The sequence below is a fragment of the Brassica napus genome, chromosome A1 (genome assembly GCF_020379485.1).
Source record: "Brassica napus cultivar Da-Ae chromosome A1, Da-Ae, whole genome shotgun sequence".
Taxonomy (NCBI): Eukaryota; Viridiplantae; Streptophyta; class Magnoliopsida; order Brassicales; family Brassicaceae; genus Brassica; species Brassica napus.
This window is the reverse complement of record NC_063434.1, coordinates 27,225,442-27,252,779: the sequence shown is the minus strand read 5'-3', so window position 1 is coordinate 27,252,779 and position 27,338 is coordinate 27,225,442. Positions and strand designations below refer to the sequence as shown.

The window sequence follows — 27,338 nt, the reverse complement described above, 5'->3', positions numbered from 1 at the left end:
CACGTGGCTTTCCGAACTTTATTAATTGACTTTATACTAGATGACAACAAAGTCCGGGGCTCATCTGCAAACGTTGATTGGGTAAGTAATAAACTCACGTTTTTGTGTTCTGTCCGTAGAATCATTATTTCTGTTATCTTACCCCAAAACACGAATTAAATCTACTAGCTTGGTAATAAAAAATATTGACTTTTATGTCCAAAAATGGATATTTATTAACTCCGTCATTATCCTACGCCCCACCGACCATTCTTCTCCGTCGTCCTTTCTTTCCTCATCCGCCGTTTTTTTTTCTTTCTCTCCATTAAATTGTGCATCGATTCTCCGGCGGCGACCTTCCATCTCCGTCGTCTTCCCCCGAATTGCCTTCTCGGATTGGAATCGTTGATTTCCCCCAATTAATTCAGGTTTAGGGTTTTTTTTTTTAATCTTTTTCTCAATTTGATTGATCTCGAGCTAGGGTTACCTTAATCGTTTAATTGATAATCTTTTATAATTAAAAGTCTTTCCCTTTTAAGGCGTAATTCACGAGGTGGGTGGTATCTGAGATTGTTTGTTTACTACATGTGAGCGAGCTCAATCATGTTTTTTTTTTTTTTTTAAATTTGTAGATTGTTGTTCATTGTTGTGGTGATGATCGGGTTTGTTTTGGCGAGGCAGAGGGCTTCTTCGGTTCTGCATTCTCCATAGATTGTTACAAGCGTTTGAGAATGGCTCAGGGACAGAACAGGAATGTTCCTCAGCTGGGACAAATGCAGAATCCTGTTGCGGTTTCTGCTCCTGGTGTTTCGTCTCAGCCTAATGGTGTACAACAAGATGGTCTCAGGGTACGGCAGGAGATGCTGAATAAGATGTAAGAATGTTTCTTTGTTGTCTTTTGGTCGTGTCTCTTGCTTGTGCTATATTAACTCTAGTTTACTGTTTTGTGCAGCGTCTGTTTGAACATTTCTAATAGAAATCTGCTTACGCAATTTACTTTTTTTTTATTTATCGATTTTTTTGATACCTGGTTTCTTTAGGTTTAGTTTGGTAATGCAACTGTAATAACAACAAGATCTTATTTTTTGTAAAGAAAAAAAAAACCCTTATTTACTTGAGTTTATTCTTTCCAGCTTCGGTTGGTTACAGCAGAGGCAGCCTACAAAGACTGATGATGCCTCCAAGGCAAAGTTATTTGAGGTTGCAAAGCGGTTAGAGAATGCAATGTTAAAAACGGCCACGTCAAAGGTTTCCTCTTCTCATTGTTTACAGTTCATTAAATATCCTTCCAGAAATGGAATCTCTCACAGAACATGTTGTCACTATTCTTGATGATTATTTCTTTTCTATTTTCGCAGGAGGAGTACTTAGATTTCCAAAGTTTTGAGGTTCGGATAAAATCTATTCTGCATCAAATGTTTGGTGGTCAGCATCGTCCTAATCCTTCAAGCTCGGCCGGTATGATGACTCAAACACCTGCGGTTTCTCATGGATGGGGTCAAACTCATACTACCACCCCTATGGTGAACACTAGCACCTTTAACAGTAATAATAACTTAGCAGATGCAGCAGCCGAAACCGGAAGGCTATTGCCAACTAATCGCATCAATGGAGGTAATATTTCTACTCTATACATGTTAGCTTGACCATCCAAAGAGTCTCTACTGATTCTTTTGTACTTACAGGTCCTCAAATGATTAATGGTCGCCAGCAATTACCTGCTAACACTGGCCAGATGATGCCTACTCCTGGATTTAACAGCAGTACTAACTCTGATGTATACCAGTCTCATCGAAATGGAGAAACTTCTAGAGACGGTGGCAAGCTTCCGGCCGTTGGGTCTGAGTTTGTAAACCAATCTCAGCTTCTGAGGCAACGTCCTACTGGTTCAGATGACCGTATGCAGCAGCAATACAGCCTTGATCAGCAGTTGGGAGGTGGTTTCAGGTCAAACATGCACCAGAATGCGTCTGGGATGATCAACATTCCTCAAAATGTTGGTGTAGGGATGAGTGGGAACAATGCACACCTTGCTGCTAATGGCCACATGGGATCTCAAGGGGTCCTTAGCTCCACAAATTTTTCAACTTCATCCCAACCTTTGCAGCAGCCTGTCGATCAGTTGCAGCAGGTGTCACATGTTCACAGTAAATCTCTCTAATTTTCCTTTTGCTATTTGAATCTCTATGCTCTCTGTGTAGTCTCCCTTAACGAGTATGTGACTCATTGTAAGTTGTTTTTTTCCATGTGAAGGATACTCAATGAACAACTCTGGTACTTTTGGGTCAGGGAATCTCTACGGATCATCAGGCTCAATGGAAGCTTCTGTGGATATGAATACAATGAGTCTGAACCCTATGAGGAGAGTTGATGTTTCCTTCGGTAGTAATCAGACGACCGTTCAAGCAGTGGACAAGACTCCATTGATAAAGCATCAACTACCTCAACAGTTTGAGAATGGGAATTTGGCTCAGGTGAGTCATCAACCAGTAGACAATCAATTCAACCAGCCAGCTCATCATGGTCAATACCAGCAACAAGAGAACTTAATGAACAATGATGCTTATCGCCAGCCTCAGCGAGTTTCAAACATTGTTAGTCAAGTTAAGCATGAGCCTCGCGCGGACTACTATAATGAAGCTTTTCAGATGCAGGCTGTTAATCAAGTAGAACCATCCAAGCCTCAACACCAGTACACTCAGAACGCTGTCAAAGAAGACTATGTTGGTGCTCAGAGTAGTAGCCAGCTAAATATCTCTTCATCTTTCTCAGCGCAAACTCATCAGACGCAGCAGATACCTCAATGGAAAGATGTGAATAACCTCTCCGGTGGAGTGCAGCAAGTATCAAGTATGGGACAGTGGCATTCACCTTCTCAGAACTTGACACAAGTATCAAAAGATTTTAATGGAGAGAGAGAACAGTTTGGGGTAAACTCAAGTCAAATATTATCTATTAAGGATGAAACTACTCAAACTATTGTTCCTAGAAGCAACCTGGAGGCTCCACATCTTCCAGAAGGAAGCAACACCTTGATGAGTAAACAGGTGAACGGAGATAGTGATCCAAGTTATATAAATCAGAGGAGGTGGCTTTTGTTCCTGCTACATGTTCGCAAATGCAATGCAGCGGAAGGTAACTGTGAAAGCAAGTACTGTTTCACTGCCAAAACGCTATTGAACCATATTGATTACTGCAAGGCCCCTGCTTGTGCATATCAGTACTGTCTTCAAACGAGAAAACTGATTCATCATAATAATCACTGCGAGGATGAAGCATGCCCAGTCTGTGTTTATGTCAAGAACTTCAAGAAGAAACAAAAGGAAAAGCTTGCCCTCCTAAGGAAAGCTGAGCATAGACGCAAGGAAGCCTTTGCATCTATACGTGCTTCTAATGAAAGAGAATCTGAAGCTCCTTCTGTTGTTGTTGATGATGATCTGCAACCTTCTCCAAAGCGTCTGAAAGTAGAGAAACCCTCCCAGTTTGCTTACCCTGAACCACACAAAAAGTCTGTTGGTATGGGTAAAACTCATTTGTCAAAGGGTTTGCAAGAGAAATATAGTCTACAAAGTGATGTTTCCAGATCAGATGCGCCTATGAATGCAGAGAGTTCTGATCCTTTGAGGAGAAGGCTTCCTGTTTCCCGTGAGATGGAGAAGCCTGTGGGAGGACGTGGTGGAGACTCTTCATTGGATGGTGAAACTGTTTGTGTACCAAAGCAAGAAAAATCAAAATGCATGAAAGAAGTAAGCGCAGCACCCAAAGAAGAGAAAGTGGAACAGTCTGCAGACGTTTTAGCTGCGTCTAGTAGCGGAAAGTCGAAGATCAAGGGCGTCTCATTGATTGAGCTCTTCACTCCAGAGCAAGTAGAGGAGCATATCCGCGGTCTTCGTCAGTGGGTAGGCCAGGTAAGCTGACAAGTTCCTTCTTTGGGTCTCTATATGCTGTTGTCTGAATCTTTCTATCTCTTTCTGCATACCTTTCTTACAGTGAGGTAACGCTAGTTTTTCTTTTGTTGTAATTTTATTTGCAGAGTAAAACCAAGGCGGAAAAGAATAAAGCAATGGGACTCACCATGTCTGAAAACTCTTGCCAGTTATGTGCTGTTGAGAGGCTTGCATTTGAGCCAACGCCTATATACTGCACACCTTGTGGTGCACGTATCAAGAGGAATGCTATGCACTACACCGTTGTGTCCGGTGAGTCACGCCACTATGTATGCATCCCTTGCTACAATGAAGCGCGTACGAACACTGTTTCTGTCGATGGAACTCCTGTGCCCAAGTCAAGGTTTGAGAAAAAGAAAAACGATGAGGAGGTTGAAGAACCGGTACGCCTTCTCTTCTTTCACCTGATGTTCTGTAGTTATATCTAGCTGCTTCACTTATTATCCTTCTTATGTGCAGTGGGTGCAATGTGATAAATGTCAAGCGTGGCAGCATCAGATCTGTGCTTTGTTCAACGGCCGTAGGAACCATGGGCAAGCCGAGTACACTTGCCCTAATTGCTATATACAAGAGGTGGAGCGAGGAGAAAGGAAGCCTGTATCACCAAGTGTTATCCTGGGGGCGAAAAGTTTGCCAGCTAGTACTCTTAGCAACCATTTGGAACAGCGGTTGTTCAAGAAACTGAAGCAGGAAAGACAGGAGAGGGCTAGGCTTCAAGGAAAAAGCTACGATGAGGTAATTTTATAAACCTTTCCCATGGCCGCTGGCTTGTGTTTTCTACTTAAATTCAACCATATGATGTTGATTTATAGAGAGACATATCATTCCTTATATAGCTAGGGTTTAGGAAGATGTCAATAAATGTAGGGCTTAAAGAAAGATACAATTAATGCTGTAGATTTTTGCTGTAGATTTTTTTTTTTTGCTGTAGATGTATAAATTTTTGCTGTAGATTTTTGGTTGTAGGTTTGATGAGATATACTTATTTACTTGTAAATTTTCTAAAGCCAAAGCATAAGTGCTCTAGGTATTTTTCTTTCTAAAGCCAAAAAAGAAAAGAAAGAAAGAAAATCTGTAGCTTGAAAAAATCTTTCTAAATCATGATTGGAAGAGATTTTTTCTTTAGAAAATATTTTGGTTGCAGAAAGATTCTATAGCACTTACCAATTATCACCAATGTTAAGAAAATCCACTTGGTGCATATGTTTATTTCTTATAATGCTCTTTCCTTATATAGCTAAAGTTTAGGATGATAACAATGTAGTTTATTTCTTTTAATTTATGTACCAGGTCCCGGGAGCTGACTCACTTGTTATCAGAGTTGTTGCATCTATCGACAAAATGTTAGAAGTAAAGCCACGCTTCCTTGACATTTTCCGAGAAGAGAATTACTCATCAGAGTTCCCTTATAAGTCCAAGGTACAGCTTCTTGCTTCTCATTTGTTTTCTGATTTTCTAATGATGCCTCTTGAGTCTTGACTATCAGCTAACTAACATGTATTTTTTTTTCTTTTCATTCTTACAGGCCATTCTGTTGTTTCAGAAGATTGAAGGTGTTGAAGTTTGCTTATTCGGCATGTACGTCCAGGAGTTTGGAACTGATTCCGCGTCTCCCAATCAGCGGAGGGTATACCTTTCCTATCTAGACTCAGTTAAGTACTTCAGACCTGACGTTAGAACTGTGTCTGGAGAGGCCCTCCGTACTTTTGTATACCATGAGATTCTGGTAAGCGATCTTTCTTCCGATCTCAGTTGCTTACAGGCTCCTGTGTAGTGTGTTGCTTGTCAAGTCTTGACAACAATGGTCTTTTTGGATTTGCAGATTGGTTATCTTGATTACTGTAAGAAACGTGGGTTCTCAAGCTGCTATATATGGGCATGCCCTCCTCTTAAGGGTGAAGATTACATTCTATACTGTCATCCTGAGATTCAGAAAACGCCAAAGACTGACAAACTAAGGGAATGGTATGGAAATGATATTTTCACATTGCAAGAGAGAAATTTCATCATGATGTGTGATAATGTAATAATACTCAATTCTTTTTTTTTTTCAGGTATTTAGCAATGCTGAGGAAAGCTTCCAAGGAGAAAGTGGTCGTTGAATGTACAAACTTTTATGATCATTTTTTCGTCCAGTCTGGTGAATGTAGAGCTAAGGTAACAGCAGCAAGGCTACCGTATTTTGATGGGGACTACTGGCCAGGCGCCGCTGAGGATTTGATAGATCAAATGAGCCAAGAAGAAGATGGCAAGAAGTCAAATAGAAAAGTAATGTCCAAAAAGGTCATATCCAAAAGGGCTCTAAAAGCAGTAGGTCAGCTGGATCTTTCTGTTAATGCCTCAAAGGATCTCCTGCTAATGCATAAAGTAAGTTTAAGTTCTGTCTGTTATGCTTTTGTTGAAGAAAAGAAAGAGATAATATTATTCATTTTGCTCTTTCTTCTCTGTAGCTGGGTGAGATCATCCTCCCAATGAAGGAAGATTTCATCATGGTGCATTTGCAACATTGTTGCAAGCATTGTTGCACTCTCATGGTATCTGGATATCGATGGGTGTGCAACCAGTGTAAGAACTTTCAGATTTGTGACAAGTAAGTTCTACATATCAACACACCTCTCACTATTTATTTATTTGAAACTATATTTAATTATATCAATTTCAAATCTCTAAAATTTTGTAGCCAAATAACTTTTATTACTAAAATGCTGGAGAGAGTATACGTTGGACCATTCTAAGATATATACATGAACCAAAAAGCTTACTTCCATTTAATTTAATGACAAGTACTGCTGGAGAAGTACACGTTGGACCATTCAAAACTAAAAAATTAAATGGAAAAATCACCAAAACTCTTAATGTAAAAACTCTTAATCTATCTAACTAACCATAGTCACATATCAATTTCTTTTGGCTGCCTCTCATGAGCTTTCTCTTACAACAGGTGTCATGAAGTGGAAAAGAACCGTGTCGACAAGGAGAAACATCCTGTCAATCAGAGGGAGAAGCATGCACTATATCCCGTAAGTTTGTAGAAGCTTTGACAAATTTGGTTTCTCTTCATGGTCGGTTTAGAACATGACAAGGTTCTGGTCTCCCTCTCTCTCTGCAGATTGCTATTGAAGACGTTCCTACTGAAATTAAAGACAGTGATGACATCCTCGAGAGCGAGTTCTTTGATACAAGGCAAGCTTTCTTAAGTCTCTGTCAAGGAAACCACTATCAATACGATACACTGAGGCGAGCAAAACACTCTTCTATGATGATTCTCTATCATCTTCACAATCCCACCGTCCCTGCATTTGCAACGGCATGCGCCATCTGCCAGCAAGAGCTTGAGCCTGCTCAAGGTTGGCGCTGTGAAGTTTGTCCTGACTATGAAGTTTGCAGTGTTTGCTACTCAAAGGGCATTAACCATCCACACAGCCTTATTAGCCGTCCAGCTGCTACTGATTCAGTTGTCCCCAACACAAAAACTAATCAGACTGCATTGGTATCTTTATTCTCTCTTTCAAACTTCACTTCGCTTCTTGTTTTGCTTATTTGTTAATACAAGTTTTGCTTGCTGGTACTGCAGTTAAGAGAACTGCTTCTACACATGTTGGCATGCTGCACCACACAGTGCCAGTATCCAAGGTGTCGCGCGATTAAGCTTCTGGTCAGGCATGGCCTTGTATGTAAGACCAAAGGCAAAGGATGTATTCATTGTAAGAAAATGTGGGCCATCTTCCGAATGCACGCCAGAAACTGCAGAGATTCTCAATGTAGAGTACCCAAATGCAGGTACGTGATGTGAACTACTTTGTTCAAGAAGGGTGATGTTTTATATGTGATCTAATGATATGTGCATTGTGGGGTTTGACAGAGACTTGAGAGCTCATGATAGTAGAAAGCAACAACAGGCAGATTCAAGACGCAGAGCTGCTGTGAAGGAGATGGTGCGGCAGAGAGCCGCTGACGCATCAACCTCAACTTCTGACTGATCAACATAGACATCTCATGCTTATAAGGAAGGACGCAAATGTGCAAGCCAGTTTAGGAGGTCAAGAGCAAAGGAGATTCTTCAACAGCTACTCTACTAATTCAGGGGCTCCAGCAAGGAGGTACATAGATGTTTTATTTACATGTATTCTTAAGGTATAGACGAATGTGCATAATGTAATTTGTGATTTTTGATTCAAATTTTGGTGCTTCTTTTTTAATCCTATTGAATTCTTGGGGTCATAATTCACTATTTTGATCCCTTCGTTTTGTTGTATAACTATGTAGCATTTTTGGCAAAAGCCTATTAGCTAATAAATTCTCCTCACATCCATCTAAATACTGGTGCAATACATTTGTAAAGTTTTGCTACTATAACATTTCCAAGAACATTACATATTCATGCAAAGACATTTTTTCTTCTCATATATTTTATTTGAAAAATGTACACTGTTGGCTCTTGGTTCTTATGAAGACGGTCAGACTTTTTACAGACTAAACATAGCTTACTCAGAAGAGTTTTTGGTTACCAAAAGCTTCCCTATGCTACTCAGCCCTACTGATGCTTGTATGAAACAATTGTTGTGTTAATAAGTCATGTGTGGTGCAGATCATTATTTTATTTTAACCTTTAAGTTATTTGAGTCGGTATTCGAAGATCCTTTCACAAGCTTTTGTCATTTACTTTTACCAAAAAAAAGAAGATATCACTCAACCACCACAAACTTGGAAGATCAAGTCAAGGAAAACAAAAACAGTAGAAAGTCAAATTTGATAAATATCATATAGCAAAGGACACAAATTTTATTTCAGAAGATGAAATGGACTAGAAACGTTTTATCATGAAAAGCTTAAACTCTGTTCAGCTTCTTTAGAATTAGAATAACTAGTTTATTGCCGGTTCTTCCCTTTTTTGTCAACTCCTCGTGATTCCTCTTTTCGTCTTTGTGTTAAACCTTGGTTTTGCGTTGATGCACTTGCTTGTGCTGATGCACTTGTTTCTCCGGTTTGTAGTCCCATCCATGCACTTGTTTGTGTGGATAGGTTGCCCCACAAACTCCCTGTGGTTCCTGTCCATGTCGTTCCTCCTGCGCATCAGATGATAATCTTATGGTTAATTAACAAAAGAAAAGCACTAAAAATGAGGAGAAATATTCTTTAGTTTAGAAAAAATGAGATGAAATTCTAGCTCAAACCGATCACCACCTCAAAATAAAAATCTGAAAAGACTTAGAGGAAAGTAAGATGTGTGTTCACAAGATGATGCAAGCACCTGAGTTCTTCATCTTCTCCTGCCAGATCTTTAGTTTTTCCTCTTCTTTCTTAATTGCTAAATCTTTTTCCATCATCTTTCTCTTCTCCTTGTCCAGCCTGATCTTCCTTTGTTCCATCTCTTCAGCTTGTTTCCTCCTTTGTTCCTCCTTCTTTTGTTTCATCTCTTCAGCCTGTTTTTTCATCTTCTCCTCCCTGATCTTCTTTTGTTTCATCTCCTCAGCTTGTTTCCTCATCTCCTCCTCCCTGATCTTCTTTTCCTTCATCTCTTCAGCTTGTTTCCTCATCTTCTCCTCCCTGATCTTCTTTTGTTTCATCTGTTCAGCTTGTTTCCTCATCTCCTCATCCCTGATCTTCTTTTGTTTCATCTCTTCAGCTTGTTTTCTCATCTTCTCCTCCCTGATCTTCCTTTGTTTTATCTCTTCAGCTTGTTTCTTCCTCCTCTCTTCCTCATCCCTGATCTTCTTTTGTTTCTCCACTTCAAAGAGACCTCGTTTCTGCGCTTCAGGAAGGTGTCCCCAAATGTTTCTTTGTTCTGCTCCCAGCTTAGGTTCTAGCTGTGCCTTAACCTCTTTTTCTTTTTTATTTCGATAATAATTCATACCTAAACCTATTGCCTTACCAGCAGCACCAACACCCATATCCTTGGCCTGCTTAGCAGCACCAACACCCATATCTTTGGCCAGCTTAGCAACATCTATTGCCTGCCCCAAAAATTCATATGCTTGCCCTCCTCTCCCATTTGAGCTACTGGCAACATCACTGGGCCACTTAGACGTTTTTTGTATGTTAGTAGGTGGTTTGCCTTCATCTTGCTGCTGGATCTTGACTTCTGGCTCCGTTACTCCATCTGGTACAATCTTGATTGTCTCAACAGATTCATCTATCTTCATTAGTTCCTTTGTCAATTCAAACGTACTAAATTCTCCCCTCACCTCTAGCTGATCTTCTCCTTCAACCTCTACCACCTTAGTAACTCCTAATTTTTGAAGAGAATGAAAATTTTATTTAATTAAAAATTTTTTTTACAAGGATGCATCTTCTTATTGAGAGTTAGATGTATTTGTGTCATAACATTAGATTCAAAATAAGAGCTAAAGTGATGAATTATAACTTATCTTCTGAAGTACAAAATATAACTAATCCTCTTGTCAACATTTCTTTCATTCCTTTTTCTATTCCTAACATTAATTATTTTTCTCCATTTTTCATATTATCATAATTCTTCGTCAGATAAATTACCGAATATTAAATATCTGTTACCTATAATACTAAACTATATGGATTGAAAACAATTAATTATTGGTTACACAAATCGAGCCATGTCATGAATTAGGCTGATTTAGCCCGACTAAAAGTTAATTTCATATGATTTATTTATTTATTTATGAGCCTTAGTCCGGTTTTGAATAACGATTTCAATTAAATTGATTTGTGTTTTTGGTTTCATTTGATGTCTACTCTATATATGAGGTTAAAATAATCATTTTTGTTTTTTAATAAGATAAATAATTTTTTGATCAAAATCCAAACATTTTATGACTAACCATTTATTATACCAAATATCTAAATTTTACTAAATCAAAATTATACTCAAATACCTTAACAGAATAATCACACTTTCCGATTTTGAAATATCATAATCTTCATTAGTTTACATAATATTCCTAAAATATATGATTGTTCCACTTATTTAGCTTATGTATAACTTGATTTATATATATATATATATATTAACACTATAACAAATAAAAATCCAATAAAATAAATATCTACGAAAAAAATTGATGGTTTGAAACAATAAATTCAACTACAACACGTAAACTATCAAATTTTATGTTTGAAAAGTCATATAACTGTTTAAATATATAGTAAATATTAAAAATAGTAAACACTAAACACGTAAACGAATATTAATATATAAAACAAAAATATCCGTTTGGATGCGCAGATCAAACTCTTATTTTTTTTGTTAAAGCCCCAGCAGATTATATGTAAATTGAATATCAACCATCATAAATTTATAATTAATTTAACATAAACATGAATTAGTGTTTGTGTACCTGGAAACTCGCTGGCAATTTCCTTAGCTCTCTCTTTGATGCTTTCATCAAAAAATGTGAACTGGAATACAACTATCTTCTGCAATTTAATTTAGAAGCCGATGGTATAAGCATATAACCCGTATCACGTAATATATATAATTTTAAAACCATTGAAATGTAAATTTCTTAAATTTGTTCAGAGAACTGTAAAAAGAGAAACGAACCTTCATTTCTGAAATATAGAAAAGATTTGAGTGAAGACTGAAGAGAGATAACGCAAAGGAGGAATATGATTGAAACCTTGCAGCTTGTTCATAAAATCTTTGGTTTCTTGTTCATATAATAAGGGACGAGTTGGTGAAGCCATCGTTCGAATGACTTTTTTACTCTATAAGACACTTTTAGTCTTATGTTTGACACTTTTAGACACTTCATGCTGGCTAGACACATTATGTCTGTCTAATGTCCTTCATACCCTCAATTTTGATCAGACCAAACTAACCTAACCAGAAACAACTAACCATGATTATATTCTCTCCTCTCTACTCTCTACACTCTCCTCTCTCCTCTATCCTCTCTCCTCTCACCTTCAAAACGTAGATCTACTTTCCCTTTCACAAATTCCCAACCCTAATTCTATATCTCTTTCCAATTCTGATTTCAAATCTTAATCTACTTTTATTTTTCCAAATCCCCTAATTCTAATTTCAAACTCTCTTCTTCTTCCTAACTCAACCTTTCTCTGGAAAATTTTTTTTTTCTCTGTTTTTTTTTACTTTCTCAATAATAATATCACAAACTTCATAAATTCATAGGTCTTTCTCTCGGTAATTTTTAAGAGCTTGTTTCTTTGACCAAACCAACTCTACCTTCCAATCTATCTCTGAGCTCGATCCCTTGCGCTCACTACGACATAGAAACGTCAAGTTAGCACCAGGTTTGTCTTTAATCCTCAATGTTTTCCTTTGATTTTGATTTGTAGAAGATGAGTTGAGGACGAGATCTTTTTGGTACCATAAGACACGAAGTTTTGGTCTGAAAACTATTTCATAATTACTTGTTCTGTGTCAGTGAAAAGGAGATGTGGAGGAGCAAGGGGAAGAAGAAGACAAGAAAGTTGCGTTTGAATGTGTGACGACGACACCTCTCTACTTCAGCGGAGGACGACTGAACCTGTGCGACGACAAACGCAGAGTAGGGCTGAAATTAGAGAAGTTCATGAAGCTGATGATGTCAACGAGTTTGATCTGCTTCTAGTTGGTGATTTGGGTCATGCTAGAAAGTGAGAGCAACAATGGTGAATTTTCAGTTTTTTTTTAAATTTGTGGTCCCTCACGTTTTGGTTATTCACGCTTTCACCCAATTTTTTTAAAATGTGCAAAACATTTTCTTGATTTAGATGAGATAAACACATCCACATCCGCACCTCACATTTTGGTTTGAGTCATTGTCTCCAGACCTTTGTTTTCTCTTTCAAGTAATGAAAACACTTTTGTCTACAAATTTTTATCTACACATGTCGTCCACATCCACATATTTAGTTCATGTCCATGTCGACATATTTGTTTTTGTAAACGTTGATATATATACATATATGATATATATAAAATGATGTCAAAAATAGAAAATTATATATAAAAATTATTGTAATAGTATATTCATTTTATAACTCTTAAAAGTTTGAAATAAAATCAATTGAAAACATTAGGTGGTATAAACAATAATAAAATAAAGAACCAATCATTTTTTTTAAAAAAAGATCTCATCCACTAACACAAACATTAAAATACAATTGAAAACATTAAATGTGTCCATGTCCACATTTTTTCTATATACACGGTTATTTTTTGTTGATATGATTTTTTCATATTTAGATTGTAAAAATATACTAAAATAGATCTAAAAATGTAAAGAACAAAAAGATAAAATTTATGATATCAAAAATTTATTTAGTTATATACTTTAATATGTTAAAATAATCACATAAAGAAATAGAAAGGATTGATAAAGTAATATTTAAAAAAGGAAAACATATCATATGATTATATCCATCCACAATAGTTGGATGTACACAATTACAATGTTTCTATCCACAACTCTTTTGTCCACATTTTTCATTTGTATCTTTTGAAATATAACAAGAAAACATATCAAAATGGATATCAAATTATAGAAAATAAAAAAACATAATTTAGTATATCAAACAAATTTGTCAAATATATCCTTAAATTTAAAATAAACAAAACAAACTAAAACTAGGTAAAACAAACAATAATAATTAAAAAAAGAAAGAAACATGTCTTTTCATTTGCTTTGGTTTGAGGAGATATAAAATACGAATAAAAGAAAGTGACCCAACTACTATAGTTAAAATTGGTCCCTACAAACCAAGCTTCTTATTTCTTTTAACCGAACGTAAGGATAATTATGTACAAACACATGGAGGAGAAAGGAAAGAAAGTGTGCCTCTAGCAGGAAGTGCCTTATCATGACAAAAAAGAGAAAAAAGTGTCTGAATACGTAACTCACTCAATAAGAATATGATAGTAGACTGTGGTCACGTCTCTTATTTTATTGGGTTCAACTACTACCGTGTTATACTTATATGCGATATTTAAAGAATACAAGAAAGAACCTAACCATTTCTTCGATGTAGGAAATGAAAGACCCGGTTTATTGTAGTCAAGTCACATACTCACAATAACGAGGTGGGAGGATAGGTTCTAGATGAAAAAAAGTATGTTAAATTTAGGATTATCATGGATTTCCAACTTAAAATCAATTATCTATAATTAGATTGACTCTATTTTTTATATGTTAGTTAATTATTTCTCAAACTAATGATGTGGGACTTTATTCATTTATTAACATATAACACAAATTTTGGGTAAGCCAATAACTACTCTATCCCGTGATATCCAATATTCTCACCAGCTTTGATTTAAAATATAAACTTCAAGGAAAGTACAAACTACTAAACTAATGTCTGCGCATTGGCTAATCTGAACAGGCCAGTCCCATAAATGAACATACCTTGCAGCACAATCTCTTCACTGCTCTTCACTTAGTTTGGCTCTGCAGCTCTGTAGATGAAGATTGTAATGAACAAACGCCAACTCTTCCAGATGCTGTTTCTCACAACGGCTCATTCCCCTCGTGAGCAGCAGCTTCTCTGCTACTCTTCTCTTCAGCATGTACCTGGAAGCGCCTTCACATGTCTGGCTCAGAACCTTAATAGCGAAACTCTGCAGTTCCGGGTGCTGGCTCGCCTTCTCAGCCCACCACTCAGCTGCAAAGAGACATTGAAACAAATTAACATAACCCTTTGCTCACTGATTAGTTTCAACAACACAAGTGTCTACACACACCTGGAGACAATCCAGAAACCTGATCAGCTTGACTGGTCTCGTTAAAGCAGCCTTCACGAACTTTGTATACATCAAGCTGAGTGGCAACTTTAACTTGAACGTCACGTTCTTTTACAATATGAACAAGAGAGGAGATAAGACCGATGGCTACTTCTGCATCAAGATGGAAACCAGTCGAGTAGAAAGCAGCCGGGTTCAGGAAGTATCCAGCAGCATGAAGAGGACTGTGAAGCTTGTTCCAGACATCATCAATCACATCCCATAACGGCATGTAACACAGTTCATCGTTATCAAACTCCCTCGCTATACTCTCCTTAATGACATCCATATTGTCATAGACATGTCCAACATGCTGATTGTTGTTAGCACTAGAGAGCCAGATTAAACCGTGAATCAAAGGAGACGAGCATTTCAGAACTCTCTCAACACTTTCCCATAAACTCGAATCATTCACCAAGTTGGATATCGCTATGTCTTCTTCTTCTTTGTTCCAATCAGATGAAGAAGCAAACATCGCTGCTAACTCGTCCCTGGCTCTGAAAATACTCTCTACGGTTAAGTACGGCATGAAAAACTCAAACTCGGAGGAGAGTACAGCCATGTCTAGTAGTCCATGGCTGTGATCTTGATCTCTGACAAGCTTCAAAGCCAAAGGGTTGCTGTTGACGTAATCTGTGATCATATTGACAGCTTCAACTATCTCTCCAAGTGAATCTATTTCCCCAATCTTCATCAGCATAAGCTCGAAGCAGTGAGACACACTCACAGACCAGAAGACTCCCTTCTTGGTGCCCACATAAGCCTCACCTAACTCACCAACCCAACCAGAAGCTGAACACGCAATGATCTGAACCACATTACTCACTCCAACCTCATCAACAAGACCATCTACTATCGATATCAAAGCCTCGCTGTCATGTTTTATATCAGAAACATCAAAGGACTTCAGATAAACTGAACCAGCTGGAGAATCCGCGACGAAAGTAACAAGATCATGGCCTTTGCGATCAACCCAAGCATCAAGCAAGATACTACAACCCGTAACCCCCCAAGAATCTTTAACCTTCTCCACATGATCTTCCACTTCCTTCAACACTTCTCCAAACATCGAACCGTGAGGATCAGGGATGGTACGGCCACTCACAGTCATCATCATTTCTCTGAATCCATTGGATGAAAAGTCCAAACAGTTTGGATATGAGCACCAAACATGTTCGCTATCTCCGGTTCTCCCACGCTTAGGACCAGTAGTAGTAGTAGTAGTACGAAACATCTCTCTAACAGAAGATGTGACTTGTACACAGGGAGTTGCATCTCCACCTACACCACTCAAGTGATGTCTCAGACGATACCAGCCAGACATTTGTTTTCCGCAGTGTTTGCATTGAATCCGCCGCCTCTTCTCCTTCCCCACCAGAACTCCATGCTCGTGAATGTCCATGGAAGCAAGCACCAAACGATTCAAAGACTCGTCCTCTACTTCATAAAACACACACAGAGAGATAAAGAACGAAACTTTATCATAAATTAACGAAACTACTAACAAAAGTTCCTAACTTGATCCTAGGGAGAGATAAAGAACGAAACTTTATCATAATGCTCAAAGCAAGCCAGCAAACGAGTCAAAATGCTTCAATGGTGACGCAGGAGATTGAAAGCTAACAACTTTGGTTGCTTAGAGATGAGAACTCACCCAACCCGTTGCTAGTTTTCTTCACCTGAGTGGCTGAGTCAAAGCGTCGAGTCAGATACAAAAAGGAAGAAACTTTGGTTTCTCTAATCCTGAGAAAGATAGAGAGAGAGGGAAAGTGAGGGAACGCGTGTTTTGCCTCCGTCAGTAATTGTCTACATGAAGGTCCATTTCCTTGTTGTGGTTACTCTCTTTCACATGAACCTTCACTATTAATTTTTCACATTCATTCACCATCTAGGATAGCATTTTTTAAGTTTTTATCACAAAAATAGTGTTCGATAAAAAAAGTGACCAAAATAAATTTTATTAAAGAGTAAAAATTTGTTTTTACCCTAGGATTAACTAATCTAGATTTAAGGTTTAAAGTTAAAGAGTGTAGTTTGGGATATAATTTCAAATTTAAAAAAAAATAAAAAATAAATATTAAAAATTTTAAAAGATCACTTTTCTTTTTGATAGCTATTTTTATAACAAAAACTTAAAAATGCTATTTGAGAGAATTAACCATATATAAACTAAACAACTAAAAACTGCATATTCAGAGAACCCTCTTGAGGTCGATTCTCGACATGGCCTTAAGACACATGTTACATATTCTGGTTCCTTTTAGTTGTAACGTAACGTGCAAGTTCTTGTTAATTTCTCACCAAACAAACAAAATGTTTTTTTTTTCGTTGTACAGACTACAGAACATAAGGCGTAGCATATTCAACAAACTCTGTGGAGAAGAAGAACAAGTCATCTTCTTGATAATCATAACATATTCTATTTGTAATTAATGAAAATCTCTGTTAACTTTGCTGCAAGACTTTTCTTTAACATTAATCGATTAGTCTCATTAATTAAAGACATGGCAAAAAAATATCAACTAATTATCATTAAAGAGATTTGCAACAAAAATAAATAATTAAGAATCATTAAAGAGAGTTCAAGTGGTTTGGTGTATAATAATATGGCATTGGAAAACTGAATGAATAGCATTTGTGAAAAAATGAAAAATGCAGTTATAAGTTTAGAACTATGACACTTATGAACATGTATTAGTGTTGATGAACAGTTTTATAAAATTCTAATCATTGCAACATTATAAAATTATATAATCTATATTAATTTTATTTTTTAGATTTGTCTTAGTACAGATTAATTTTTAGTCTTAGTACTGATCAAAATCTTCAACATGAACAAAAATATATGGTAGTCCTACAAGTTAGTGGTATGCACATCTTCTGCATATTCCACAATTAGTCGAATCAAATGTTATCTGTATGACAACCAAACTCCCACGTATGATTGACCTAACAACATTTATAAGAATATTCATATTTCATATTGTAGCTAGAGCCTATAGAAAATGGAATATATGTATTTGATCTTACACCAAAAAAAATATATATATATATATGTGTGTGTGTGTGTTTATCATGCCCATATATGTGTTGCGTGATAGATAAAGGCTAGAAACAGACAAGTTTTAACCAACTTCAAACAAAATATAGTATACAAATATATATGAAGAAAAAAGGAAACATCTATTTTCCTTTTCTCTATTATTGTTAGAGGGACGTAGGGTTTTTCCTATTTGAGAAAAAAATGTAGTCACTGAAAAGTAAAAATTCCAAAATCCCTTTAAACATGTCTCAGGAGATAAAACTTACTTGTGTCCTAAGGCAGTTATAACTCCTACTTCTACCAGGACCTTTGGTTTGTCGGTGTGGTCCTAAACCAGAACAACGTGTTCAATGTGATTAATTTTCAAAGGCGGCAATTACAGCTGGAATCTTACTCCGTTTACTAATTAACATACAACTTTCTATATAAACTAAATTAACCACCTAAGATACATCTACAACGTTATAAACTCTTGTTTTGTCTGACGTAAAGCTAACAATAGTCTTCTTCAAAAAGATTAAAGATGAGATCAAAAAAGTTAGCGATGTTGGTGATCCTTGCTTTGTTGAATCTCCTCTACATGAAAGCTCCAACATCATCTACTCTCTCTGATGATAATAAACCACCGTTCAAACAAAACTTGCCTCTTCCTAGAATAAAACCACCGTTCAAACAAAACGTGCCTCTTCCTAGAACCAGGAGTGCTACTAGTAGGAGCATTGTCTCGGTTGTGGTCTCTGATCAACTAGAAAAAGAGGAGTCAGATCCGTTGGTACCTCCACCTAAAGCCACCAAGAGCGAGAGAATCAGCTGGTTCAGGAGAAAGCTACCAGAGCTGGAGATACTAAAGTCAACAACCAAGAGCAAGAGATTCCACGGAAGAGTATTGGAGTTGTACAACAAGAACTGCTCAGCTCAGTTCTTCATGGTTTGGCTATCACCAGCAAAGTCCTTTGGACCAAGAGAGATGTTAGCTGTTGATACCCTCTTCACCACCAACCCTGGTGCTTGCTTGGTGATTTTATCCAACTCCTTAGACTCACCAAGAGGATCCACCATCCTTAAGCCCTTGCTTGACCAAGGCTTCAACCTCGTTGCCGTGACACTAGACATCCCGTTCCTCGTCAAGAACACTCCAGCAGAAGCTTGGTTTAAGAAGCTGAAGAGCGGTAAGATGGATCCTGGCTCCATCCCTCTCTTCATGAACCTCTCTGATCTAACGAGACTCGCGGTGCTCTACAAGTACGGAGGAATCTACCTAGACACAGACATCATCTTCCTCAAGTCAATGACTGGGCTTAGAAACGCAATAGGAGCACAGAGTTTGCATCCTAGAACCAAGAGATGGACAAGGCTAAACAACGCGGTGATGGTCTTTGACCTCCACCACCCTCTTATGTGTGAGTTCTTGAAAGAGTACTCCACAACTTTCGACGGTAACAGATGGGGATACAACAGCCCTTACCTAGTCTCTAGAGTTATCAAAAGGTTAGGAGGACACAAGCCTGAGTACAATCTAACGATCTTTCCACCGGATGCTTTCTATCCAGTGAACTGGCTTAAGATCCCAAGTCTTTTCAAGAAACCGGCAACTACAAGAGAAGCAAAGTGGGTGGAGAAGACGGTACAAGAGATGAACAAAGGGAGTTATATGATACATTTGTGGAATAAAGTCACAAGGAAGATGAAGATTGAAGAAGGAAGCGTCATGCATAGACTCATCTCCACACACTGCACAGTCTGTGGAAACATTACTGAGTCTCACACTTAAAAAGATCCAAGCAGAGACAAAGATGTGTTAACAGATTAATTCATATGTAATCTCAAATTAGTTACCACAAAACAACCAAGTCAAGGCTCAAAACCCAAACGTCCCACTACGCAATATAACTTACAGCATCAGAAGTTTGATACTTACATTCCCTGAATGAATATACAGACTAAAGAACTAGAATCTGCACATTCACAAAATAAGCTGAACGGGTCAGTCCATACAAAAGTCTTGCAGCACAAAAACTCTTCACTTAGTATGTAGCTTTGAAGCGTTGTAGATGGAGATTGTAATGAACAAAGGCAAACTCTTCCATATGCTTTTTCTGAGAACGGCTCATTCCTCTAGTGAGCAGCAGCCTCTCTGCTATGCTTCTCTTCAGTTTGTACCTTGAAGCACCTTCACACGTCTGGCTCAGAATCTTAATGGCAAAACTCTGCAGTTCTGGATGCTGGCTCGCCTTTTGAGCCCACCACTCAGCTGCAACACAGAGACTCAAAATAATGACAAAACCCATTAGCTTCACCTATTCAACAACACAAGAATGTTGAATGTCAAGAAGTTCATACACACCTGGAGCAATGTCAGTGATTTGAGCAGCTTGACTGGCCTCATCAAAGCAACCTTGACCGAGTGTGTACATTTTAAGCTGTGTGGAAATTTTAGCTTGGACGTGGCATTCTTTTACCATATGAACCAAAGATGAGACAAAACCGGTGGTAACTTCTGGATCAGAACTGAAGTCAGTTGAGTAGAAGGCAGCCGGGTTCAGAAAGTAACCAGTTACATGAAGAGGACTGTGGAGATGCTTGTTCCATACATCATCAATCACATCCCACACCGGCTTGTAACATCGTTCCTCTTTACTGAGTTCCTTCGCTATACTCTCCTTTATGCCATCCATAGTGTCATAGATATATCCAATATGCTGATTGTTGGCAGTAGAAAACAAGCATAGACCGCGGATCATAGGAGATGTGGACTTCACAAGTCTCTCAACAGATTCCCAAAAGGACGGATCCTTGACAAATTTGGAGACTGATGTGCCCTCTTCTTTGTTCCAGTCGGATGAAGCAAACATGGCTGCCAAGTTGTTCTTCGCCTTGAGAACATTCTCTAGAGTGAGATAAGGCGTCACAAACTCAAACTCAGAGGAGGAGGAGGAGATCTTCATGTCTTTTCCATGACTAGGATCTTTGAAAAGCTCCCAAACCAAGGGGTTGTTGTAAAGGAACTCTGTAATGTTATTCACCTTGTCAAGTATGCCTCCAAAGGAATCCATTTTCTCAATCTCCACCAGCATAAGCTCAAAGCAGTGGGATATACTCACGGACCAGAACATATTATTAGACGCAAAAGACTTGCCTAATTCACCAACCCAGCCAGAGGTTGAACATGCAATGATTTGAACAACGTTATGCACTCCAACTTCCTCAGCAACTCCATCCACCAGTGATATCAAGGCATTGGCGTTACTTTTTATATCAGAAACATCAAACGACTTTAGATACACTGGACCAGCTGGAGAATCTGCAAGGAAAGTAACCAGATCATGGCCTTTGTGGTCAACCCAAGCATCAAGCAAGATGCTGCAACCTGTGACCGCCCATGAATCTTTAATCTTCTTCACATGATCTTGCACTTCCTTCAATGCTTCTTGAAGCATCCATCCATCTAAATCATGAGAGCCAGGAATATCACCACTACCACCACTTACAGACATCATTTCTCGGAAGCCTGGGGAATCCACAGCTGAAAAGTTGAAACCAGTTTCATAAAAGAACCGAGCTATGCACTTCTGGGCATTGTTAGACTGAAAATTCATATCCTCCACACTTGTAGTCCTCTTCTCAGGAGAAACACTTTTGGTGGATGAAATTTCTAATCTTCCACGCTTATTAAGACCATTACCCATTTGGACGTTCCCAACAACTCTCCTAGTCTCAGCAGCAGCAGCAGTAGAACTAAGCTTTTGCTTCATAAACATTACAGCTGTGTTTGACACTAGTGCATTATTAGCCTCCACACTTGTAGTCCTCATCTCAGGAGAAACACTTTTGGTGGATGAAAATTCTAATCTTCCACGCTTATTAAGACCATTACCCATTTGGACTTTTCCAACAACTCTCTTAGTTTTAGCAGCAGTAGAACTAAGCTTTTGCTTCATAAACATTACAGCTGTTTTTGACACCAGGGCATTATTAGCCTCCACACTTGTAGTCCCTTCCTCAGGAGAACCACTTTTGCTGGATGAAATGTCTATTCTTCCACGCTTATGCACTCTCTTAGCCTTAGCAGCAGCAGAACTAAGTTTTTGCTTCATAACCATACTTCGAAAAGCCTCTCTAACATTAAATGTGACTTGTTCACAGAGAGTTACATCTCCACTTACACCACCCAAGTGAAATTTCAGACGCGAGAAGCCCTGGACTTCTTTCCCACAGTAATTACATTTAACCCGTTGTTTCTTCTTGTCCACACAAACTCCATGCTCATGAATGTCCATTAAGGTATATATCCTACTACAAAAAAGAAAACACAGAGAGTGAATCAGACTTGGAAGCATTTTCTTGATTCTCACATTGCAGCTTCCCTAACTTGATCTCATAATGACTCAGATCGTTTCATGTTCATGGATAAACAGAGAAAAGAAGAAGAAAAAAACGAAACTTTAAACGTTACAATGAAGAAAAATCGATCCTTTTTTTAACTTCAAACATGCATACACTGTGACAAAGAAGCTTAAAGCAAGCACCTTTTCTAACAGACAACTTAAGAACACAAACCCCATTGTGTTGTTTACTGCTTGGAAGCGCAATGAGAGATTTACCTGAGCTGAGTCGAAGCGTTGAGTCGGAGAACAGGAGACGACAACAAAATCCGGAAGAGAAACGAAACCCTTATTCTCGGGGGAGTGAAAGCGAAGGTCCTGTCTCCTTGTTTTCTCTTAAAAAGGAATTTTAAATTTATTCAAATTATGGTATTGAGTTTATAATTTGAAAGTCCTCATCTTGATGCAAACCATACTTAAGAGAGCGCTTCTTCAGTTAGCTATGTTTTGTCATTAATTGAACTGAAAGGGTCCTTAAACGACTTGGAATCAGCAAGCAAATCGAAGGGAACATCCTCAAAGATACTTAAATAAGTTTACACGTGTCCGACAAAGATCTACATTACAAACATCTATTTTTGAGTGACCACCACCAAGATCCTCTCCACCAAACAACACAAAAAGCCAGACCATATATATACATACTTGAAGAGACCTGCTACCTCTCAGAGTCTTGAGGTTTAGTATTGTTCTCAAGCCTGCGGCGTTTCTGAGGGGACTCACATTGATCGTCTTCGGTTTCAGAAGCTATGTTCTTTGCAGATGATGAAGGCTGAGGCAGAGATGCTTCGGTCTTGGACATGTTTGGAGAGTCTGGTCTAGTCTCATCATCACTAGGTGATAACAAAGTCTGAGAAGAAGAAGAAGAAGAAAATAGCCTTCCGGCTTTGCGTTGTTCTTCAAGCATCTTCTCCAAGTATTTAGCATGCTCTTCTATTCGTAGCTGAAGCACCCGCTGCACCTGCACGTTGATCAGCTTACATGATTGGTTTTAGTAAACATATAAAATGTTTCTTATGCTGAACTAGAGTGTAACCGGTAGTGCACCTCGAGTTGTTCATGCAATTGCTTTTGAACTTCCATCTGCATACGGAGAGCTTCAGTTAGTTGTATTGCCCTGTCCATAGAAGAAGAGAGTCACTTTAAAATATAATGTTGAAACATGTTTGTGGCTTCAGAAACACAATGCCTTACCCTTTCTTCTTCTCATCAGCTTCACTGTTGCTCAAAGCGAGTTTCTTCTCCTCTGAGTTAACATTCTTTTTCTCTGTGGAATAAACAAAAGTTAATACACAAAGAAGGAACAGAGAATCTGTGTGATTACAACATCAAGTTGGAAGCTTTACCTTCTTTTTTCTCTGGCATATACTTTGCTAGTCTATACTTCTGCAATTTTCAGAGATATTCAGCTACTTTTGTATTATGAAACTTGTGAAATTAGTCAGACGCAAACTAATTTTAGTACCTGCAAGTGGCTTTTTACATGGTAGATCGTCAAGCCCTCAACATTCATAAGCTTGAGAACAGCCTTTGGAGTGGCCTCTACATGTTTTAAAGCAACACAGGTTAAGTGTCATCAGCAGAAGGTTAAAAAGAAAACAAAGCCTAAAACTCACTTTCAGGCCCTTCAAGTTTGTTCACTGACTTCAAAAAACTTTCGTGGAGCTCAGGGGTCCATCTCATTCTCGGCTTGTGATTGGCTGCTGCTGAGGATCTTGGAGAAGGGAGAGATGAAACTGGGTCAATGCACATTGCTCCAGCATCGCATCTTTGGCTTGGACTCAGCACAGTCACTGGATTTGGCGAAGCCATTGGCTTTTCATAGATCTCCTGATTCAACCAAAAGCTAAGTGTTAAAAGGAAAAAAAATCACTCTTCACACATTCTCTATATGTATCAACAAGTCATTTAGGAGAAATGTTATCATAATAGCAAACTCATAAGAGATGGACAGAGTAAAAATAACTTACATCAAGCCTTGGAGTTTCAGCTCGGTCTGTGATGGCCAGCTCAAGTTCATCAGACAGGAACTGCAGCTCCAGCTGATCTGATAAGGTGTCGTTGGAACAGTCAAGATCATGATAACCACCTCCATTGGAACAAGCATCCGCGGAGAGATTAAAGAAATCTTTGACAAGCGAGGAGTTGTTGTCTCCATCAAACGGATTGCCCAAATCCTCGCTGAAGACAGATGGAGATCTTGCAGACTCCACACCAGAAGCAGAAGCAGAGGGATCAGGGAGGAAAGGAAGACTGTTTCCCAAATGTTTCTGAGTCTCATTGGCTGAAGAAGATGAGGAGTAGAGGTTTGTGCAGAAGGTTGAAGACCGTGAAAACGTACTATTCTTTGGCCAATCCGGAGATTGTGACCGTATGAAAGGAGATTTGGTTCTTTCTGGCTGGACATTCAGAAAGTTATAGGCTGGAGAGAGGGAAGACGAGCAAGCTTTTTGGATTCCTTTGTTGCATTCCTCTTGTGCCGTTGGCACAAGCCTATGCCCGTTCATGATTCCTTGGATCAAAATGGGTTTCTTACACCAAATCAAGATGGTCTCTTGACAAGATCTGCCATTAGCATAACAATGCTGTGATCAATAAAGATGTTAGTGACAAAAGGATTGAGTCAGTTTGTATAGTTAACTTCCAGAGCAAGGCATACAGAATCATCCAAGCAAACATAGCAATGGGTTACATGTTTCTGAAGAACTAAAACTACTGTGCGGATTGGAGTAACCAAAGCACATGACTTTTGTGTTTTAAACCTACTAATCTTGGAATGAGACTAACCAGATTTACAAATTTAGAAAGGAAACAACAACACTTAAATGTGGTTAATTTACAGATTCAAGTTATGCAAAATGAGGCAACCACAACATTTGCGAGGGGACTCTATTTTTTTCTTTATAATTTACACTAAAATAGAGTAATTAGAGTTGAATTTGCTCCAATGGTTCACTATATATTTGGAGATGGTCTAACAAGCCGTACAAAACCGAAAGCAATTATTATTACCAAAGGACAGAGGAATAGAAACGGACCTGACAAGATGATAATGTCTTCTGCTTTTTGTTGTTGTGTAACTCTTGCCTAAGTAAAAAAAAAGCTCAACACTTTCGAGGAACGATGCCTTCGAGAATCACCAAATGTAACAACAGAAGCGGAAAGATCGAAACTTTCTTCTTTTTTTTTTCAAAAAAACAAAAATTATTGAAACTTTCTGTGGGAAAATTATAGAAAACGCATTACTTCAAAAGAGGAAGAAGAGGTATGAAGATTTATCCAAATCAGGAAGCTAGAGCGAAGAAGAGATTGGTTAAAGAAAGAAAGGAGGATTTGGCTAGGGAGGCTAACGAATGGGCATCGAGGAAGAGTAGTGAAGTGTACTGTTGTCTTTCCTTGATTGGTCTCCGCCTCTCTTGGACAGCCTTTCTTATTATACCACACGCTGCTTACTCACGTGTAAGTCACGTACTAATTGTAACCGTTTGTTCATCTCCCACACGCTGCTTACTCACGTGTAAGCCAAGTGGTTGTGCAGCTTGTCACAAGCTTTTTATTTTCCTGCATTAATTGTGATGATGTCATACCATTTTAGGCTTTTCTTAATCATCCGTGCTTAACTTAATTAATTTTGATAATGAACTATATAATTATAACTTAACTGTTTTTTAGGATCGTCAAAGTTGTTGGATCGTCTATGTAATTTTTCTCATAGTTGTAATATCATAATAAATCAGCGTTAAAAACAACTGTTTATAAGAGAATTTTCTTAATTATTTATGAAGAAAAATTCGTGGTCAATGGTAAGCATTGATTTCCAATAAATGCGACTATTACGGTGAAAGCATATGTATGTATATAATTTATTTTCTGTTGATATTTTTTTTTAATGATTTTTTTTGTTGGTATTTATTTCTTTCATTACAATTATTGAAGGTTATTTATGTATGTGTATACATAAAGAGGAGATGTACCTTACGTTTGTAATTGGTAAATAACACCTCGTTAACAAATTAAACTCAACTTTTCGACCAGAAAAAAAATTCAACTCAACTTCTTTGGCAAGATATTGGAGTTCTCTAATAAAACAAGGAAGCTGGGTGGGGCGTTTGTAAATGTCAACTTCACTTTTATATTTACTTACGTATACTACTTGATCAAAAAGAGTTAATACGAATGATTCTTTGCGTATATTTCAAAGTATATTAACCTAATCATTAAAATGCTGCTTATGAATAGATATGTTGTTAGTTTCTAAATAATATGGATTATGCGATAGAGAAACGAATAATAAGAGTATAAATGGGGAAATAAATCATAGTGATGGACACATTAAACTTCCAAAAGGAAAGACAAAAGTAGCATCATCATCCCTTAAGTTGTATCGATGGGAGCCATTATCTATAATCTAAACCACACATATCTGGTGCACTTTTGTTTGTCTTCTAGTCTCTAAGTCTTTGCCTCAAAACTAAGATAATTATAATATAATGCTATCATCATTGTAGAGAATGAGCTCATTAGATGCTTTTTTTTTTTTAATCTTGAGATTATACATACGTTTCATTCACCCAATTTTTAATCCCAAGTGGTATGTTGTATTCCTGGTTGACCAATAAGCTCACATGAAGCTGAAAATAACAAGCATTTTATAATTCATTCTGAAATATTGAAGTTTAAACCATGACTTGATTTTGGTTTATTAACAATTAAAAATGAAAATGCTGCTCCATCTGTATCAGCTGAATGACCTTAACAACATTATGCTACAGTCCATTATTTTGCTGGAAACTTGAGTATGTAATATGTGTGGATTTTGTATTACAAATTCAGATCACTTGTTCCGAGTGTGCAAAGAAACTCAGAGACAATATGCAAATGAATTGAACATTATAGTCTAAAACACCAGTTTCAAATTTGTTAAAAACAAATTGGAACAAGATGGAGACATGGAGTGGGAAGTGAGGAATAGTCATTTAAGATATTCTTTGAGGCACCAAGTGGTGGTAGAATGTCTTAATCCCTATATAATTTAAATTTCTTTTGGCATAATATATAATTCTAAGCAATAATTGGTTGGTGGGGTATAATCACTTTAGGCCATTCTGTATCTTTATGTAACATCTCCAATATCACTCAATTTCTCCATCAAACTTCAATTCAGAATAAAATCATTTTTAAAATTTTATTATTATAACTACAATAAAAAAATATATAAAAAATATTCCAAATACATATTTATATTCATCATTTCATTTTTACTAAATTTTAAAAGAAAATATAAT

At 37.6% G+C, this 27,338-nt stretch overlaps 6 protein-coding genes and 1 long non-coding RNA gene across 10 annotated transcripts; 3 read left to right on the top strand and 4 right to left on the bottom strand.

Moving 5' to 3' along the window:
- Positions 1–142: 142 nt before the first annotated feature.
- On the top strand, positions 143–8,244 carry LOC106377498 (histone acetyltransferase HAC5). 2 transcript variants are annotated; one of them, XM_013817747.3, is made up of 17 exons: positions 143–407; positions 661–853; positions 1,113–1,227; positions 1,338–1,593; positions 1,665–2,126; positions 2,233–3,887; positions 4,013–4,309; positions 4,386–4,661; positions 5,217–5,345; positions 5,452–5,652; positions 5,749–5,891; positions 5,981–6,293; positions 6,377–6,516; positions 6,868–6,946; positions 7,036–7,416; positions 7,501–7,706; positions 7,789–8,244. In XM_013817747.3, exons 2-17 carry the CDS (start codon positions 711–713, stop codon positions 7,904–7,906), a joined length of 4,914 nt encoding a protein of 1,637 aa, XP_013673201.1. In that variant the 5' UTR covers positions 143–407; positions 661–710; the 3' UTR covers positions 7,907–8,244. The 2 variants fall into 2 exon arrangements, with proteins under 2 accessions (XP_013673201.1, XP_013673200.1); XM_013817746.3 differs by having other exon boundaries at positions 612–853.
- A 322-nt stretch (positions 8,245–8,566) lies between these two features.
- On the bottom strand, positions 8,567–11,586 carry LOC106377499 (golgin subfamily A member 6-like protein 2). The gene is made up of 4 exons (XM_013817749.3): positions 11,446–11,586; positions 11,240–11,318; positions 9,178–10,155; positions 8,567–8,992 (listed from the first exon to the last, which is right to left on the bottom strand). The coding sequence occupies exons 1-4, from the start codon at positions 11,449–11,451 to the stop codon at positions 8,796–8,798; spliced, it is 1,260 nt and encodes a 419-aa protein (XP_013673203.1). The 5' UTR covers positions 11,452–11,586; the 3' UTR covers positions 8,567–8,795.
- LOC125581595 lies at positions 11,537–12,651 on the top strand. Its single transcript, XR_007319210.1, has 2 exons — positions 11,537–12,158; positions 12,293–12,651. It is a non-coding gene; the product is annotated as an uncharacterized LOC125581595 (long non-coding RNA).
- Positions 12,482–17,193, bottom strand: BNAA01G30140D. Its single transcript, XM_013817750.3, has 3 exons — positions 16,283–17,193; positions 14,590–16,065; positions 12,482–14,510 (listed from the first exon to the last, which is right to left on the bottom strand). Exons 2-3 carry the CDS (start codon positions 16,028–16,030, stop codon positions 14,272–14,274), a joined length of 1,680 nt encoding a protein of 559 aa, XP_013673204.3. The 5' UTR covers positions 16,031–16,065; positions 16,283–17,193; the 3' UTR covers positions 12,482–14,271.
- A 911-nt stretch (positions 17,194–18,104) lies between these two features.
- LOC106377506 (lactosylceramide 4-alpha-galactosyltransferase-like) lies at positions 18,105–19,521 on the top strand. The gene has a single exon (XM_013817754.3). The coding sequence runs from the start codon at positions 18,195–18,197 to the stop codon at positions 19,440–19,442; it is 1,248 nt and encodes a 415-aa protein (XP_013673208.1). The 5' UTR covers positions 18,105–18,194; the 3' UTR covers positions 19,443–19,521.
- On the bottom strand, positions 19,468–22,381 carry LOC106377503. Of its 2 annotated transcripts, XM_048746608.1 has the most exons (3): positions 22,273–22,381; positions 20,016–21,964; positions 19,468–19,922 (listed from the first exon to the last, which is right to left on the bottom strand). In XM_048746608.1, the coding sequence occupies exons 2-3, from the start codon at positions 21,946–21,948 to the stop codon at positions 19,696–19,698; spliced, it is 2,160 nt and encodes a 719-aa protein (XP_048602565.1). In that variant the 5' UTR covers positions 21,949–21,964; positions 22,273–22,381; the 3' UTR covers positions 19,468–19,695. The 2 variants fall into 2 exon arrangements, with proteins under 2 accessions (XP_048602565.1, XP_022544481.1); XM_022688760.2 differs by lacking the exon at positions 22,273–22,381 and having other exon boundaries at positions 20,016–22,222.
- Positions 22,382–22,554: 173 nt separating this feature from the next.
- BNAA01G30110D (myb family transcription factor PHL6) lies at positions 22,555–25,455 on the bottom strand. 2 transcript variants are annotated; one of them, XM_013817752.3, is made up of 8 exons: positions 25,092–25,455; positions 24,024–24,638; positions 23,670–23,883; positions 23,519–23,595; positions 23,400–23,439; positions 23,248–23,320; positions 23,101–23,170; positions 22,555–23,014 (listed from the first exon to the last, which is right to left on the bottom strand). In XM_013817752.3, the coding sequence occupies exons 2-8, from the start codon at positions 24,558–24,560 to the stop codon at positions 22,712–22,714; spliced, it is 1,314 nt and encodes a 437-aa protein (XP_013673206.1). In that variant the 5' UTR covers positions 24,561–24,638; positions 25,092–25,455; the 3' UTR covers positions 22,555–22,711. The 2 variants fall into 2 exon arrangements, with proteins under 2 accessions (XP_013673206.1, XP_013673207.1); XM_013817753.3 differs by having other exon boundaries at positions 24,024–24,618; positions 25,092–25,415.
- Between the last annotated feature and the right edge of the window lie 1,883 nt (positions 25,456–27,338).

Coding starts and splice junctions, on each gene's coding strand:
- BNAA01G30140D (XM_013817750.3), bottom strand. CDS start 16,030: ATGGACATTCACGAGCATGGAGTTCTGGTGGGGAAGGAGAAGAGGCGG. Junction 14,511..14,589: donor GGTTTCTGGATTGTCTCCAG/GTGTGTGTAGAC, acceptor GTCTCTTTGCAG/CTGAGTGGTGGGCTGAGAAG.
- LOC106377503 (XM_022688760.2), bottom strand. CDS start 22,008: ATGCTTCCAAGTCTGATTCACTCTCTGTGTTTTCTTTTTTGTAGTAGG. Junction 19,923..20,015: donor AATCACTGACATTGCTCCAG/GTGTGTATGAAC, acceptor TCTGTGTTGCAG/CTGAGTGGTGGGCTCAAAAG.
- BNAA01G30110D (XM_013817752.3), bottom strand. CDS start 24,560: ATGAACGGGCATAGGCTTGTGCCAACGGCACAAGAGGAATGCAACAAA. Junction 23,884..24,023: donor CTGAAACTCCAAGGCTTGAT/GTAAGTTATTTT, acceptor TGGTTGAATCAG/GAGATCTATGAAAAGCCAAT. Junction 23,321..23,399: donor TATGCCAGAGAAAAAAGAAG/GTAAAGCTTCCA, acceptor TTTATTCCACAG/AGAAAAAGAATGTTAACTCA.
- LOC106377499 (XM_013817749.3), bottom strand. Junction 10,156..11,239: donor AATTGCCAGCGAGTTTCCAG/GTACACAAACAC, acceptor TTCAAAAATTAG/GAGTTACTAAGGTGGTAGAG. Junction 8,993..9,177: donor GGAGAAGATGAAGAACTCAG/GTGCTTGCATCA, acceptor TCTGATGCGCAG/GAGGAACGACATGGACAGGA.
- LOC106377498 (XM_013817747.3), top strand. CDS start 711: ATGGCTCAGGGACAGAACAGGAATGTTCCTCAGCTGGGACAAATGCAG. Junction 5,653..5,748: donor TTGTATACCATGAGATTCTG/GTAAGCGATCTT, acceptor TTGGATTTGCAG/ATTGGTTATCTTGATTACTG. Junction 6,294..6,376: donor ATCTCCTGCTAATGCATAAA/GTAAGTTTAAGT, acceptor TCTTCTCTGTAG/CTGGGTGAGATCATCCTCCC.
- LOC106377506 (XM_013817754.3), top strand. CDS start 18,195: ATGAGATCAAAAAAGTTAGCGATGTTGGTGATCCTTGCTTTGTTGAAT.